Here is a 16352-nt window from a genome sequence, read left to right as displayed (position 1 = left end):
TGTTTCTTTGTCATTTGTTTGAAAATTCACATTTTCCTGTTTTTTGGGTTTTTTTGGTATTTATTTAGATGTTTTGGTTGAAAATTAAAAAAAAAAATAATTTACATAGTACCAGCCTTGAAAAATTCAGGTCATATTCAAATTGTGCGGTTTTAGTCCGTTTTTAGAAATTTAGTGACGTATCTACACTCCACCATTTATTTTTGAACACTTAAATCATTGAAAAATATATAAAAAAATAATTTCACACAAACATGTAGCAGCTCTGATGCAAGCAAAACACTTTCCACTTACAACCAAATGTAGAAAAAAATTAAACTTGTAGATTGTATATTAACACATTTGCTTGTTTGTTTGTCTGTTTTCTACTCAAAGAGAGAAAGTCCCTTTAATGATAATGATCAGCTGTTGGTTTTGTTTATAAATAGTTAAGGCCATGACCTTTGACCTCGGATCCGAAGCGCACTTTATGCCTTGTATTCATCCGCCACAGCCGCTAAATTATTTGCGAAATAACTCGGATTTTTCTCAGTATACCGTTTTGGTACTTCAGTACCATATTCTTGTGTCTTTTTTTTTAACACTTATTTAAGAAATTCACCATGTTTTGGAGCACTATTGATGAGGATCTCGCACTACATTTTGTTGACTAATGCGGAAGTAATGTTTATTCATGACGCACTTCGACAGTCGGCACACATGTGCTTGGTGTGCGAAGGACTTACTGGGGGAAAATGCCATTAAAATGATCGAAAAAGACCGCAAAATTATTTGATTCCTGTACCGGAAGTGTTGGAACGGTAACTAGGATAAGGTGGTTGGACTTGTAATCTTTCCAGGTGTTTGAAAAGGAGAAAATCTCGGTCATATTGAGGGAGTATTTTGCGTTTGGTCCACAGTGTACAGTTTCAATGTAGCTGTGCATATGGCGTAACTTCGTTTGTGTGATGTCTGCTCGCCCAAAACAAAAACAATCGTCCAGTCATGTTTCGGACATGGATAGCCATTTTGCTGGGATTTTGGTCGTCTGTTTATTTGGCTGATACATTTATCAAGGTAATTTCGGAACAAATATTGTATTTTATAATCGTTATTCTTGTTAATTATCGTTTACATCTTGTTGTTGATCATGATGATGGCTAAAATATTGGAAAGAATGTTGCATCCTGACGCCACTTCAGCATTTGTGTACAAAGTCTATGCGGAGAGTCAAATTTTTTTTTTTAAAGTATTTCTGAACAAAATTGGGTATGTTTCTCGGTCCCAGATTCATGTCTTTTCAACATTTTGCAATGACTGACCTTAATTGAGATGATATATGAAGAAAAAAATGGCATCAGGTTGAAACATTCTTTCCAAAAAAAACATCAATTTCACTTCCTAAAGTTTTTTATTTGCTCGTAAGTTTTGTCTGTAATTGATTCGTTTTCTTTTTTATGTCTGCATGTATAAATGTATGCATTTAGATATTTATGCAATTAAATAAGTTTTTTTATCATTAAATTTTAACATTATTTAGTGTGCAGTAAGACCCAGTAACTGGGACGCTAGAACTCCTTTTTTCCCCCCGAATTTTGACCAGTACTAGTGCCCCTGACAATATAAAACAACAGTCATGACAGTATTTTCACGAACATCCAACTCAAGAAGTTGCCAAAATCACGGCAAAGACGTGACAAAAATACCTTATTAAGCAACTCCTGGTTTCACAACGTGTCAAAGACGAACTACGAGTCAGGTGTGGGGTTAACAATAACAATGAAACTTGTCAACCTGAACAGCATTCTTTAACTGGCTTGATTTACTTTCTTCTTCCCTTAGTCCAATAAGAGATGCGGCCAGCAGTATGCAGAAGCTCAGGAGCGCTACGGCATCCAGGTTTCCATCGGCCAGGTCCGCTGGTACACCACCTGTTTCAACCGTCTCTTCATACGCATCGGCCAGTGGAAGCCGCGCTTCACGCAGGCCTGGTTCAGGATGGGCGCGTTCATAGGGGTGCTGATGATGTTTGTCTCGGTGGGCTTGCTGGTGTCGACGCTGGTGCAGGCCTCCACGAAGGAGTCGCCGGAACAGGTGTTGACTCCCGTGGTAAGTTGTCGCTGGAAAAGCTCAGGAGTGCTGTGGCCTCGTGGTCTGGAGCATTGAATTGGTGGTCTGTGGGTAATTGTGCAGGTTGTGGGTTCGAGTCCAGTCAGGGGTTATGGTGTGTGTGCCCTTGGGCAAGACATGTTGTCACTCATTGCTTCTCCCCACCCAGGAGTAGATGGGTACCTGTGAGGGCAGAGACGATTATTGTGATTGATTTTAGCTGCTTTTGCACCAAAATGGCTGCATCAAGCTGTAGGGTAAACCAAGCTGTATACTCCCCAGGGAGCTGAGATGGTATTTGGAACGTTTCATTGGCCCAATGAGCAGGGTAAAAATGATGTAGCGCCTTGAGCACCAATATTGGTGGATACGTGTACTTTGTAAATACACAATTATTATAAAAGTAAAAGGCTTTTTCCTTTACACTTGCCACCCAGAAACCAAGGGTACACTCCAGAAGCATTGCCAATGTTTGCAAGCTTGTACCATCCAAGGGAAAATCAAGCATGAATGTTTGCAACGTTTGGGTTTGCCATAATTTGATCTCTAGACATTCAAGCCACTTTAACTTGAGCCTTGTGTCCCAGTTTATCATAAACAAATGTACGTATTGACTTGGAAGTTTCACAAAGCTTCTTGGGTAAAATGCTTCAAGAGTTCAAGAATAAGTATTTAGACTAATAAAATTTACGCAGTGCTGCTCTCTGTATAGACCCCTCTCATAGACGGCCATTCTGGTAGGCAAATTACAACCGCGTATTCTACGCCATCAGGTGCGTGTGCGCTCAAAGTGGAAAATTTTCTAAATGCGTGCGCATAGTGCTCAAAGTTTCTTCGAAATACAGCACAGCCGATGCACGTCACGAAAATTTGACTCCCAAAATGCCCACGCAGGTGACAATCTGTAGGCAGAGATGTCATTTGAGAGGGGTCTATTTGTTACAATTTAATTTTAGATAAATTTCATTACCAACACTTTGTCAAAGATGTAAAATAATTGCAAAATTTGTTGAAATGTTACCCTTTTTCTGTGTTGCAGATGCCAGGTGTGAATCTCCCACTCAGACAAGTCACCTACTTCTTCACTGTGTTGCTTATCAGTGCCATCTGGCATGAGTTGGGCCATGCCATTGCAGCAGTCAGGTAAGTGTGTCTGATATTCCCTAACCGCTCTGAATCCTGCAAAATCCTCTTCAAAGCGGAGGAATTTGGAGGATTGAGGTTACATGGCAAAAGTTCGTTGCTGATTTCGTAAGATGCACTTTGTCAAGGTCTTGGGCCTTACCTTGTGTTGTTTTCGCTCAGCCATGCATAAATATAGGCCAGAATTATGCTTGAAATCCTCCGTACTGCTCCAGGATTTCACTGGTCAAGCCTCAACATTTTGATAGTCACTGCCACAGGATTTTGCAGGATTCAGGCAGTGGTCACCCCCTAAGAGTCAATCTGAAACGGCCGTTTTGTCAGTGGCTACGGCCACGGCTGCTGGCGTCAAGTGAGGATTGTGATGGCCCGGGGTTTGGAGTTCGATTAGCCTGGCTGTCGTGGCTAACCTGTCTGTCTTTACCCGAGATGATCCGGGTGAGCCTTTCAAACGCACACATTAATATTCACCTAACTTGACACCCCTTGTAAATCAAAAGTACCCATGGTTTCGAGGATTTTGGGAGGGGTTTTGATTTTGGGAGGGGTTCAGGTTTTGGTTACCCTTTTTAAGTGTGACATTCAAAATTCAACGTTTCTGCTTTTTCCTGTTTTCTGTTACAGAGAGCAGGTGCGGGTGAAGGGCTTCGGTATGTTCGTCATGGCCATGTACCCCGGTGCCTTCGTGGACCTCCACACGGACCACCTCCAGGCCATCTCAGCGGCCAGACAACTCAGGATATACTGTGCTGGTATCTGGCACAACCTGGTCCTAGTCCTAGGGGGGATTGCTGTGTTTTACACACTGCCCTATTTGATGAGTCCACTGTACGTGACGGGAACCGGGGTCATGGTCACGGACGTTCTAAAGGTTTGTAAGAAATTGTATCTCATTGTGTAATTCAATTTTATTGGTGTAATTACCATTGTTGAATTTGAGAGCTTTTATTGAACATTTTTAGACCTTGTCAAATATTACAGGGTGAGTCAAAAAAAGCGGAACCCCAATCCCAAACAATAGATTTCATATTTAAAAAAAATATGTAGCACCAAAAATAATAATGACTGGAAAGCCAATTTCATAAGCTACTTTTAGATGGAAAAATAACTGAAATTGGTCAATCTGTTCAAGGAATATCACCATTTAAACCCAACGATGACCCTAAAACCTGTCTCGTCCAAAAAATGCGATTTCAACAATCGTCGTCACAATTGTCTTAAAACATCACCAGGGATGAAATCTTAGTTTAAATGTTAAGAATATGCAACAAGTCCTTTTGAAGGCCCCTCTTTTCAAAAAGTAGATTTTATACATCATATTTTTTCCCTAACCAGGGTTGTTAATCAAAAGATTGTGTACTACAGTTTGTGACAATTGTTGAAACAAGTATTCTGTGTCATTTTCTTTGTTGATCCAAACAGTCAAAACACACAATAAATTGCTTATTTTGGACGAGACAGGTTTTAGGGTCGTTGCGTTTAAATGGTGATATTCTTTGAACGGATTAAGCAATTTCAGTTATTTTTTCATCTAAAAGTAGCTTTTGAAATTGGCTTTCCAGTCATTATTATTTTTGGTGCTACATATTTGGTTAAATATGAAATATATTGTTTGGGGTTTGGGTTCCGCTTTTTTGACTCACCCTGTACCTGTATATGTTCGAATTGTTCCTAGACAAACTGTGTCCCATAACAAGGCTAATTCTTATGTTCAGAGACTGTTGAATAAACAAGGAATGATAAGCATATTAAATCTGCTAATATTATACAAATATTGAGTGGCCCAGAGTGAAATGGGAGGAATATTATCGCAAGGTAAAATCTAGACTTTACCATTTCACAAGGCGAAGCCGAGTGAACTGGAAAAGTCCAGATTTTACCAAGCGATAATATTCCTCCCATTTCACAATTTACAGCCACTCAATATTTGTTTTATATAACTGACATATAGATCCTTGTCATTTGATATATTTGAACCTTTATTTCAACATAAAATTGGTGGAAAATGCATTTCTCTCTTCCAAACCACCCCTTCACAAAAATGTTTGAACCCAACACTGTAGCGCTGGCTCTTTGGAACAATACTCGCTACGCGCAACGCTGAATGTGCACACCAGCATGCATTTGCACACAAATACCGCGTCATGGAACAAGCATCGATCCTAACTGTTCAATAGTATTTCCCATTCCCCATGGGCGAATGGGACTTTTTGAGCCCCGGCGTGAATGGGAGCAATAACGAATGTCACGTGATGTGAGTTCCACCAATCAAATGACAAGGATCTGTATGTCGGTACCTACATTATTCCAAATGAAATGTAATTGGTAGTTTTTCTCTATCAGCTACACGTTTAGTGCCTATGATGCTTTTTGCATATCTTAACATTTTTAAAATGGAATCATTTGCTGATATGTTCATACTGTCAAACTCTGTATTCACAGAATTCGCCTGTATCAGGCAGCAGAGGATTGGCCGTTGGCAGTCATGTGACCAGCATCAATGGCTGTCCGGTATATAATACAGAGGATTGGAGTCGATGTCTAGGTTCGGCATTGTACTATCCCCAACCGGGGTTCTGTGTACAACTCAACAAAGTACAGCTGCAAACCAGAGATGTACCACGTGAGTACCTTTTTTTTGTGCACATCAGGATTTTTCTTAGTCTATGGAATATCCCCTTGCACACAAGCATCTTTGATATTCGTGCAAATTTGGTGATTAATTATGCAAAACAGGTCAGCATCTTGACCTCCAGATTCTGACCATTCAGTGGGGGCCTTCTATCAGGTCTTCGGTAACCCATTGTTGTATTACAAAAACTTATCAGCCAATTGACCAATCAACAGCTCAGGCCGAATTTCTGCTAGAAATGACGTCATAAGTCAACTCCGATTGGCTTGCGTGCGGGGTCGTATATACTCACAAATATCAGACGCTGTTACAAAAGATGCGGGCTCCGTTAAACAACGGATGATACTCGGACTAGATTTGTCCAAGGAACTAAATTGATTTTTTACAATGTATTTCTTCACTTTTAAAAGGAAAGTGAATGAGGTTATCTAAAAATTGATATACATGTATCATACATTGCGAAAGAAAAGTGAAAATATGTTTGTTTTTAACTGTCCAATATAAACACGGAACAATTGCTGCAGAAACAGCTGTAGGGACCAATGCAAATACCGATACCAAGGAAAGCCAGAGTGGTAGGTGTAGAAAATTATCTTCAAGTAAACTTAATCCTCGATCCTGATTGGTCAATCCATGTTAGCAAGCTGTGCTATATACAGGGTAGATACAAAAAAACCCAAAACCGACATAATATTACTGATTGGAACAGAAGTAGGGCACATGTGAATCAAAGGGAGGTATCCTCTGTTAGGGTTGAATCTCCTCTTTAAAATGACACCCTGATCATGTCCTTACATTCACGGTTGACTGAGCAGTGACCAAATTTATGAAAGGGTCTATTTAGAGAATTGCATGTGTCCTACTTCTGTTCCAATTAGCAATAATATCTCGGTTTCGTTTTTTTTTATCCACCCTGTATAACAATGTAGCATGGACGTGGTCCATACTGCCCTCCGCGTATGGCGCTATTCTAAAATGGGTGCGCATTCCGTAAAACATGCACATGTATGTAATAATAGGATAACCATGACATTTGATTCCTGAATTGTGGTAGATTTGGGATGATTTACCCAGAAAAATGCTATGTTAAGCCTTATCTGTGAGTTTATTAATCCACACAAGAGTTGAAAAATGAAAGTCGGTTTCAAAATTGTGAGCTACATTATGTATTGCTCTTTTTCTAGTGTACAAAGGTTATGGAGGCCAGGTGGAGTGTTGCCACAATGACAGCGCCTCGGAGCTGTGCTTTATCTATGAGATGGGGTCAGAGGTCGGAGCACCACAAAAGGTAGGTTTCATTGTTTACTTTAATTGTATTGTGTTTTTGGAACTGTGAAAAGGTAGTTAAGATGTTGGTTTATTTTAGGCAGTGGATATTTTGCTGTCACTGGCATTATACTTCCTAACGCTAATTTGCCGTGAGTGCGCTCTGAGAACCCATGTCAGTACTTTTGGTGGAATCACTGCAAGACACTTAGGTTCTGGGACTCTTCATTCCCTGTCATTTTTTTTTTTCCAAACAATTTGGTTACCTGGGGCCCAAAGGGCAACAGGTCACTCTGCACAAGGTTAAATTAAACTATGCCAACCACAAATTTGGAGAAGAAATACAGTAGATGAAAAATGGGCAATGAGGCCATCAGCCTCGGTCCAAAAGTTTGGCCAACGGTATCAAATGAGGGGAATAATGCTCATAACGATTTTTGGCAAGGTATGCACTCCTAGACTTGGAAAATATGTGATAGCATTGCAGCGGTGGCAGCTTTTTGGATGTTATCACCCTTTTTTTCAAAATGGTCACCGAAAAGCTTGTTACCACTCTAGGGGTACGTGTATATACCTTGCCAGTAAGCATTATAATCCTTTATTCCCCTCATTTGATACCGACCAACCCCCCAGGCTGATGGCCTAATTGGTGGATTCCAACCGGGGATCTTTCGATCCACAGCTAATCTCACTATCTACTAGACTACTTGGGCAGCTCGATGACAGACGTTTCTAAAGTATCGTCACCATAGCGTATAACTAGTTGACTAAGTAATAACAGTAGCATGACTTTATTTTCTTTCTTCATGAATACACATAACTTTCCCGTCAAAACAGCCATTCACAGCGCACTGACGGCAAAATAGCTTTATCGTGCTCATTGCACTCATAGGGTGTTTACAACCCTAGACTTTATTTCCAGCTTAGCCTCAGAAGATTTGTAGCCCCTGACTTGAGAAATCTTTCCCAAAAAACTAATTGCCCTTATTCTGCTTCTAGAATGTGATAAAAATCCTGTAATATTTGGCCAACGTTGGAAGTGCGTCTAGTTTAGTTTGGACAATAAAAGCTTGTACATGATATTGGATAATCGGAGCTAGTGATAAAGTTGAAATTGGAGTCATAGCCGAGGTTTCAAATTTGTCTCGTCATTACAAATTTCTAGAGGTAATCTTTCAAAGGTACATGTACATCATTTTCTCTTAGTACATTGTTTTTCATATGAAACAACAAATTGCTCAACAATTTTAAGCAGGGTGCATAATAACTATCCAGTTCAAATTGTAGCTCATTACCTACTTTTCATTTTGATAAAACAGAATGTATTTACAATTTTGAGGGTGTTGCAGCTGGATTCTGTTGCTAAAAAAAGTGTGCCTGCAGACGTACTTTTAAAAAAAACCTTTTGTGTATTGTTTTATTTCGATCGAAACCTTTTCGGGGAGTGATAATGTCACAGGGTATGTGGAAATGGATTTATCTTCTTTCTTTTTTCTCATTAAATCAGTGGGTGTGTTTCCGGATTGACCCAATGTTCCTACGTGCAATTAAGTGTCCAATCCCCTGACTTCTCTCACACAGCATTATGCCTGCCTGGAGGCCCGGCCCCTGACTGATCTGCCACGCTGCTTCAAGAACACTGACTGTGTCCAGACACGTAAGACGGCCTGCCTGCAACCCTCCCTGGATAACACCAGCAGACTGCTGCGAGTCTACCTCACTACGGGCAAACCGGTGCTCTACGTCGGAGACACCTACCTCTTTGGTTATTCCTGTGAGTATTTGTATCTTGTTTTTGTATCAAGAATCCTTCAAAAAGGAGGTTTTTGCAGGATTTATGAATGTACACACTCTGTGCACTAGTACCCCTCACTTGGTTGCACAGGGAGTGTAAGGTTGGACCATAGAGCTATATTAACTTACTAGAGCGCTAACTCCTCATTCTTGCGCTCAGCAACGCTTTGAAGCCGTCCTGGGCGCAGACATTTTGAATTCATGTGCGTGTTTGTAGAATATAATGAAATTAGATGGATTGAATTTTGAAAGTGTACTCTAAATGCAATGCGCAAGTAGAACGTACGCAAACTTCTAATGCGTGTTACAATTGAAAAAACACGGTTAATCATCGGCTGCAGATACGCACACGCGTTGCCCTGTTATGCGTAGAGAAAAATGACACGCTCATTTGCTGATCGTGCGGTTTTTGGCGTATCGGCTTCGATGACGCACCGGTATGGAATACAAACGCAGATATGCAAATAGCCGTACAAAAGAATTACACAATTTCTAGTTCTCCATAGGTTTGTGCACAAACATGCATGCGCCCAGCAGGCATCACTTTGTACACGAGTCAGAGCTCTAGTAGTTTAATATAGCTCTATGAGTTTGACTCAACTCACTACTGCCATAGGCCTGGCATTGATACTGTTTGTGCATATTCAGAATGATATTAATTGTGCATGTTTTGCGCTATTTGTGAACAAACTGGTGTACACACACATTGTGCCCCATCACTGAGCTCTCACGAGTGATCGTTAAAGGCCAACAATTTTTCAGTTTTCCTGTTTTATTTTTTTCACCGCTTGCAAAGTTTATTTTCGGCAAATTCTGATATTACTCCTTAAATATTGGGTATATTTACTAAAAAGTATCCTGAATCTGCCAAAATCAATCAATTTTGCCATACAAAAACAATTTTGGTGGCCAGTGAGTCCATCAGAATCCACCAGTTAGCCGGGAGTAAATCTGTTGAGATTTTGAATCCATCAAAGTCCCCCAACTGCTCAATATGGAGGTATCCTGAATCCATCAAAATTCAGCAGTACTCCTCGGCTTCACGTCCTGAATCCATCAAAATCCCCCAACTGTTTCAATATGGAGGTATCCTGAATCCGCCGAAATCTCCCGAAACAGAGGTGTGGATTTTGATGGATTGAGGTACGTTAGGGTTTTATACCTTTGATCTCAAACATGTAGTTTCATTGGACAGCACCCTCAGGGTTCGGAAAATGGACAATTTAATATTTGTGTTGGTTCTTTCTGTGTTTTTGCAGTGAGTGTGACAAACTACATTCCACAGTATGCCTTCTTGCCCCTGACGCTTCCAGACATCATAGAACTCTTCTGCAAGTATCCTTTGTCAAAAAATAAGCCCATTAACTTGAGAATATGTGCAGTTTTCCCCCATGCTCACACAAACCCAATTTTACAGAGTCCAGTCCATCAAAAGTCCTCATAACTCCATCACGAGTCAGTCAGTGCCATGTCAAGTCAGAAACTATTCACATAGTTTCTGACTTCACACGGGCAAAACCTAATTTGATTTACATCACCCCGACGCAAAAATCCCATCTTATGAATAGTTAATGCGGTACCCGCTGCTATGTACATCAGATTGAAAGAACACCAAACTTTTTTTGTGATCCGTGGACAGAACCTTAAAATGGTGGTTGTGTTTAAAATTCCGTAACTTGAAAAGTACACGAGTGATTTGAATGATTCTTGTACTAAAAGAAAGCTCATGAATTGGACTTTCATATACTAGATTTTGAAAGTGCTACATGCAGAAACTCAATAAAACAATGGTCACAACATTTGGGTTTCGTTTTTTTTTAATCACCCTGTTTATCCTTAAAGTTGCAAAACTCATGATTTACCATTTGTAGGTGTCTTAACTGAAGGAAATGAACTGGTTTCAAAAAGTTACACAACTCAAAGGTTTCCATTTTGCTTAACCCAACTTGCCACAGATATTTAATCTCATTCTCCGGTGCTCTAGCAATTCTCAACGCCATCCCCTGCTATGCCTTAGACGGCCAGTACATCCTACAGGCCTTCCTGGAGCACACGTTAGCCAGTCGCATCACGAGCACATCAGACCGCAACCTCATCTACAGCCTGATTCTCCTGTTTGGAACGCTGCTCCTAGGGGCAAACTTGGTGCTCGCTCTATTCGCCCTCATCTTCAGGTAGCATTTGTAGACAGTGTTTTTTTTTCTTCTTTTATTGGTTAATTTTATTTTAATATAGGTTTTCCTGGCCGATTTCGTGAAATGTTCATTCACTTCTGAAAATCGGTCATTTGTTTTCGTGTGAATTTGAATGCACGTCTTGAATCCCATTTCAATTCTATGAAAGTTCAATCGTTTTCATTGTCCGTGCACTCGGTTTTGAGAAACAGACGGCCAATTACGTTACCTGTGCATTCATTTACGCAAGCGTACCTTTTCTAAATTGATTTCAGGTACAGCTAATTTGAATGACGGTTAATGAAAGAGAAACCACTAATTGTATCTGGTGCCGATGGCATTAAACTAAAAGTGAAATAGAATGGTGAACGTTTGGAATTTGCCCTCTAAAAGCGAAAAAGAAGTCTTGTAAACGAATCTGAATGACATAAAACAAAAGGTGCTGCTCAATCACTTAATAGATTGAATTGAAATGGAATTGAATGCTCTGCTAGCGAAAATGAAACGCATATTCAGAGTGATTCTCAAATTCAGACGAAAATGAATGACTGATTTTAAGTGGAATGAACATTTTAGGAAATTGGCCGGGAAAACCTATAGTTTGATCATTTTGCAGAGGTGTCAATATATTTTAAAGGTGCAAATTGAAAAATTGAAATGTTGTGTATATATTTTTATCTGTGAAACCCAAATAATCGTAGGGTCTGTTTCCACTTAATAAGTCCTGTAAAGTCTGTAATGTCCATACATACTAGGCATTCCTTTTTATAAATATTTTAAAAAAAATTAAGTCAGTCATTGGCAGTGTGGTTTTCTGCAAGTTTTCTGCAAGTGGAGCGTCACTGCCCAATGGTTAAGTTTTGGCTCTTGTGCCATGGTATGACGCTTGTGTTCTTAGGCAAGACACTTTACTACAATTAGCTCTCTCCACCCAGGAGTTTACATGGGTACCTGTGAGGGTAGAGACCAGATTGCGCTGATCTTGAGCTGCTGGAGAAAGATGGTCTCTTAGCCTGATGAACAGGGGTCAGTAATGGTGAAGTGCTTTGAGATGGCGGTAAACAGAGATATAAAGTCACAGAATTACTATTGTTAATTGGAAAATGATCCTGAGACTGATGAGCTTTATACTTGGTGACTTTAGCTTTTCCTATTTTTGGAAGATGCTTCAAGGTCATTTTCATTCTCCCACAACGACCATGTCCATAGCATTTGTGCAGTCCTAACCCGTCGTCACAAAATTAGTAATTTCTCAAAAGTTTATTGCCACAAAATTTCGCAGGTCCAGTCATCCAAATTCTGTGCATGCAGTAAGCAGTTTTGTTTTATTGCTTGCAAGGTTTGAGGCGCGCATACCTGATGACTTTTCCTTCTTTTTTAGCATCCTTTTAGATTATCAGCAGTTTCTTTTTATTGGTTATAGTTGGCAAGGTTTTTTTTAGAGGGAGCTTGTGACATTTTTTGGAATCATTGCAATATGTATAGATTTGATTTTTTTATAGTGTAAATAGCAAAGTACACAATAGTTTTAGTAGGTGGTGTTCATGGATTTTTTTTTTATTGAACGTTAAATTTTTGTTGTCCATGTACATGTAGGAGTTACTGCAAATTCAAGTACATTGTACATGGCAAGTTGAAATTGTTAGCAAAATTATTTTACAGAAATCCAATCCTGTGTTGTTGGCCAAAAAATGAAATTGCTTGAAATTTGCAGGAATGATGCCTAAAGGACCCTAGAACATATTCCAACTCAATTTACATGATTTATGGACAGATTGGGTCTTTGGAAAAAAAACGTCAAAATAAGTTGGGAAAATTAGTAAATACTTTTAATATTTCTCAATAAATCAATGATTTTTTCCCAAAATCTTCTTTTGGCTGTTTGAATACTGATTGATGTTCCTCTTGCCTCCACAGTTATTTCTGTGCAGTTTGGAGAAAAGTGAATTTTTGGCCGAATTTCATGAAAAATGTAAGGCTAACCCCTTAAATTTTTTTTCAATTTTGGCCAAAAAATGAAATTGCTTGAAATTCGCAGGAATGATGCCTAAAGGACCCTAGAACATATTCCAACTCGATTTATGGACAGATGGGCCTTTCAAAAGTAAAATTGCGTCAAAAAAGTTGGGAAAATTAATAACATTTCATATTTCTCAATTAAGCGATGATTTTTGCCCAAATTTTCAATATTTTGGCTGTTTGAATACTTATTGATGTTCCTCTTGCGTCCACAGTTATTTCTATGCAGTTTGGAGAAAAGTGAATTTTTGGCCGAATTTCATGAAAAATGTAAGGCTAACCCCTTGTATTTTTTTCAATTTTGGCCAAAAAATGAAATTGCTTGAAATTTGCAGGAATGATGCCTAAAGGACCCTAGAACATATTCCGACTCGATTTATGGACAGATGGGCCTTTCAAAAGTAAAATTGCGTCAAAAAAAGTTGGGAAAATTAAAAACTTTTAATATTTCTCAATAAAGCGATGATTTTTGCCCAAATCTTCAATATTTTGACTGTTTGAATACTGATTGATGTTCCTCTTGCCTCCACAGTTATTTCTGTGCAGTTTGGAGAAAAGTGAATTTTTGGCCGAATTTCATGAAAAATGTAAGGCTAACCCCTTACATTTTTTTCAATTTTGGCCAAAAAATGAATTTGCTTGAAATTTGCAGGAATGATGCCTTAAGGACCCTAGAACATATTCCAACTCGATTTATGGACAGATGGGCCTTTTAAAGGAAAAATTGCGTCAAAAAAGTTGGGAAAATTAATGTTTAATAATGTTCAATATTTCTCAATCAATCGATAATTTTTGCCCAAATCTTCAATATTTTGGCTGTTTCAATACTTATTGATGTTCCTCTTGCCTCCACAGTTATTTCTGTGCAGTTTGGAGAAAAGTGAATTTTTGGCCGAATTTCATGCAAAATGTAAGGCTAACCCCTTACATTTTTTTCAATTTTGGCCAAAAAATGAAATTGCTTGAAATTCGCAGGAATGATGCCTAAAGGACCCTAGAACATATTCCAGCTCGATTTATGGACAGATGGGCCTTTCAAAGGAAAAATTGCGTCAAAAAAGTTGGGAAAATTAATAACATTTCATTTTTCTCAATTATGCGATGATTTTTGCCCAAATCTTCAATGTTTTGGCTGTTTGAATACTGATTGATGTTCCTCTTGCGTCCACAGTTATTTCTGTGCAGTTTGGAGAAAAGTGAATTTTTGGCCGAATTTCATGAAAAATGTAAGGCTAACCCCTTGCATTTTTTTTCAATTTTGGCCAAAAAATGAAATTGCTTGAAATTCGCAGGAATGATGCCTAAAGGACCCTAGAACATATTCCAACTCGATTTATTGACAGATGGGCCTTTCAAAAGAAAAATTGCGTCGAAAAAAGTTGGGAAAGTTAATGTTTAATACTTTTCAATAAATCGATAATTTTTGCCCAAATCTTCAATATTTTGACTGTTTGAATACTTATTGATGTTCCTCTTGCCTCCACAGTTATTTCTGTGCAGTTTGGAGAAAAGTGAATTTTTGGCCGAATTTCATAAAAAATGTAAGGCTAACCCCTTACATTTTTTTCAATTTTGGCCAAAAAATGAATTTGCTTGAAATTTGCAGGAATGATGCCTTAAGGACCCTAGAACATATTCCAACTCGATTTATGGACAGATGGGCCTTTTAAAGGAAAAATTGCGTCGAAAAAAGTTGGGAAAATTAATGTTTAATACTTTTCAATAAATCGATAATTTTTGCCCAAATCTTCAATATTTTGGCTGTTTCAATACTTATTGATGTTCCTCTTGCCTCCACAGTTATTTCTGTGCAGTTTGGAGAAAAGTGAATTTTTGGCCGAATTTCATGCAAAATGTAAGGCTAACCCCTTACATTTTTTTCAATTTTGGCCAAAAAATGAAATTGCTTGAAATTCGCAAGAATGATGCCTAAAGGACCCTAGAACATATTCCAACTCGATTTATTGACAGGTGGGCCTTTCAAAAGAAAAAAAATAGGAAAATTAATGTTTAATACTTTTCAATAAATCGATAATTTTTGCCCAAATCTTCAATATTTTGGCTGTTTGAATACTTATTGATGTTCCTCTTGCCTCCACAGTTATTTCTGTGCAGTTTGAAGAAAAGTGAATTTTTGGCCGAATTTCATGAAAAATGTAAGGCTAACCCCTTACATTTTTTTCAATTTTGGCCAAAAAATGAAATTGCTTGAAATTTGCAGGAATGATGCCTACAGGACCCTAGTACATATTCCAATTCGATTTATGGACAGATGGCCCTTTCAAAAGAAACATTGCGTCGAAAAAAGTTGGGAAAATTAATGTTAATACTTTTCAATAAATCGATAATTGTTGCCCAAATCTTCAATATTTTGGCTGTTTGAATACTGATTGATGTTCCTCTTGCCTCCACAGTAATTTCTGTGCAGTTTGGAGAAAAGTGAATTTTTGGCCGAATTTCATGAAAAATGTAAGGCTAACCCCTTACATTTTTTTCAATTTTGGCCAAAAAATGAAATTGCTTGAAATTCGCAGGAATGATGCCTAAAGGACCCTAGAACATATTCCAACTCGATTTATGGACAGATGAAAAAGAAAAATTGCTTCGAAAACAAGTCGAAAAATTTCTTTTAAAAAAAGCAAGGGGTTAGCCTTACATTTTTTATGAAATTCGGCCAAAAATTCACTTTTCTCCAAACTGCACAGAAATAACTGTGGAGGCAAGAGAAAAATCAATAAGTATTCAAACAGCCAAAATATTGAAGATTTTGGCAAAACTCATCGATTTATTGAGAAATACTGAACATTATTATTAATTTTCCCAACTTTTTTGACACAATTTTTTCTTTTGAATGGCCAATCTGGCCATAAATCGAGTTGGAATATGTTCCAGGGTTCTTTAGGCATCATTCCTGCAAATTTGAAGCAATATCATTTTTCAGCCAAAATTGAAAGAAATGCAAGGGGTTAGCCTTACATTTTTCACGAAATTCGGCCAAAAATTCACTTTTCTCCAAACAGCGCAGAAATAACTGTGGAGGCAAGAGGAACATCAATCAGTATTCAAATGGACAAAATATTGAAGATTTTACATGTTATAATTAATTTTCCCAACTGTTTTCGACGCAATTTTTCTTTTGGAAGGCCAATCTGGCCATAAATCGAGTTGGAATATGTTCTAGGGTTCTTTAGGCATCATTCCTGCAAATTTCGAGGAATTTCATTTTTTGGCCAAAA

At 38.4% G+C, this 16352-nt stretch overlaps 1 protein-coding gene across 1 annotated transcript; it reads left to right on the top strand.

Moving 5' to 3' along the window:
* The first annotated feature begins 666 nt into the window (after positions 1–666).
* LOC119746198 (membrane-bound transcription factor site-2 protease-like) lies at positions 667–11173 on the top strand. Its single transcript, XM_038223007.1, has 9 exons — positions 667–1056; positions 1822–2088; positions 3128–3231; positions 3856–4102; positions 5674–5854; positions 7048–7151; positions 8711–8903; positions 10183–10258; positions 10879–11173. Exons 1-9 carry the CDS (start codon positions 985–987, stop codon positions 11099–11101), a joined length of 1467 nt encoding a protein of 488 aa, XP_038078935.1. The 5' UTR covers positions 667–984; the 3' UTR covers positions 11102–11173.
* The last annotated feature ends 5179 nt before the right edge of the window (positions 11174–16352 follow it).

Source organism: Patiria miniata, unplaced genomic scaffold, assembly GCF_015706575.1.
Source record: "Patiria miniata isolate m_02_andy unplaced genomic scaffold, ASM1570657v1 HiC_scaffold_7, whole genome shotgun sequence".
NCBI classification, from domain to species: Eukaryota; Metazoa; Echinodermata; class Asteroidea; order Valvatida; family Asterinidae; genus Patiria; species Patiria miniata.
This window is presented reverse-complemented; position numbering and strand designations above follow the sequence as displayed.

Coding starts and splice junctions, on each gene's coding strand:
- LOC119746198 (XM_038223007.1), top strand. CDS start 985: ATGTTTCGGACATGGATAGCCATTTTGCTGGGATTTTGGTCGTCTGTT. Junction 8,904..10,182: donor CTACCTCTTTGGTTATTCCT/GTGAGTATTTGT, acceptor GTGTTTTTGCAG/TGAGTGTGACAAACTACATT. Junction 10,259..10,878: donor ATCATAGAACTCTTCTGCAA/GTATCCTTTGTC, acceptor AACTTGCCACAG/ATATTTAATCTCATTCTCCG.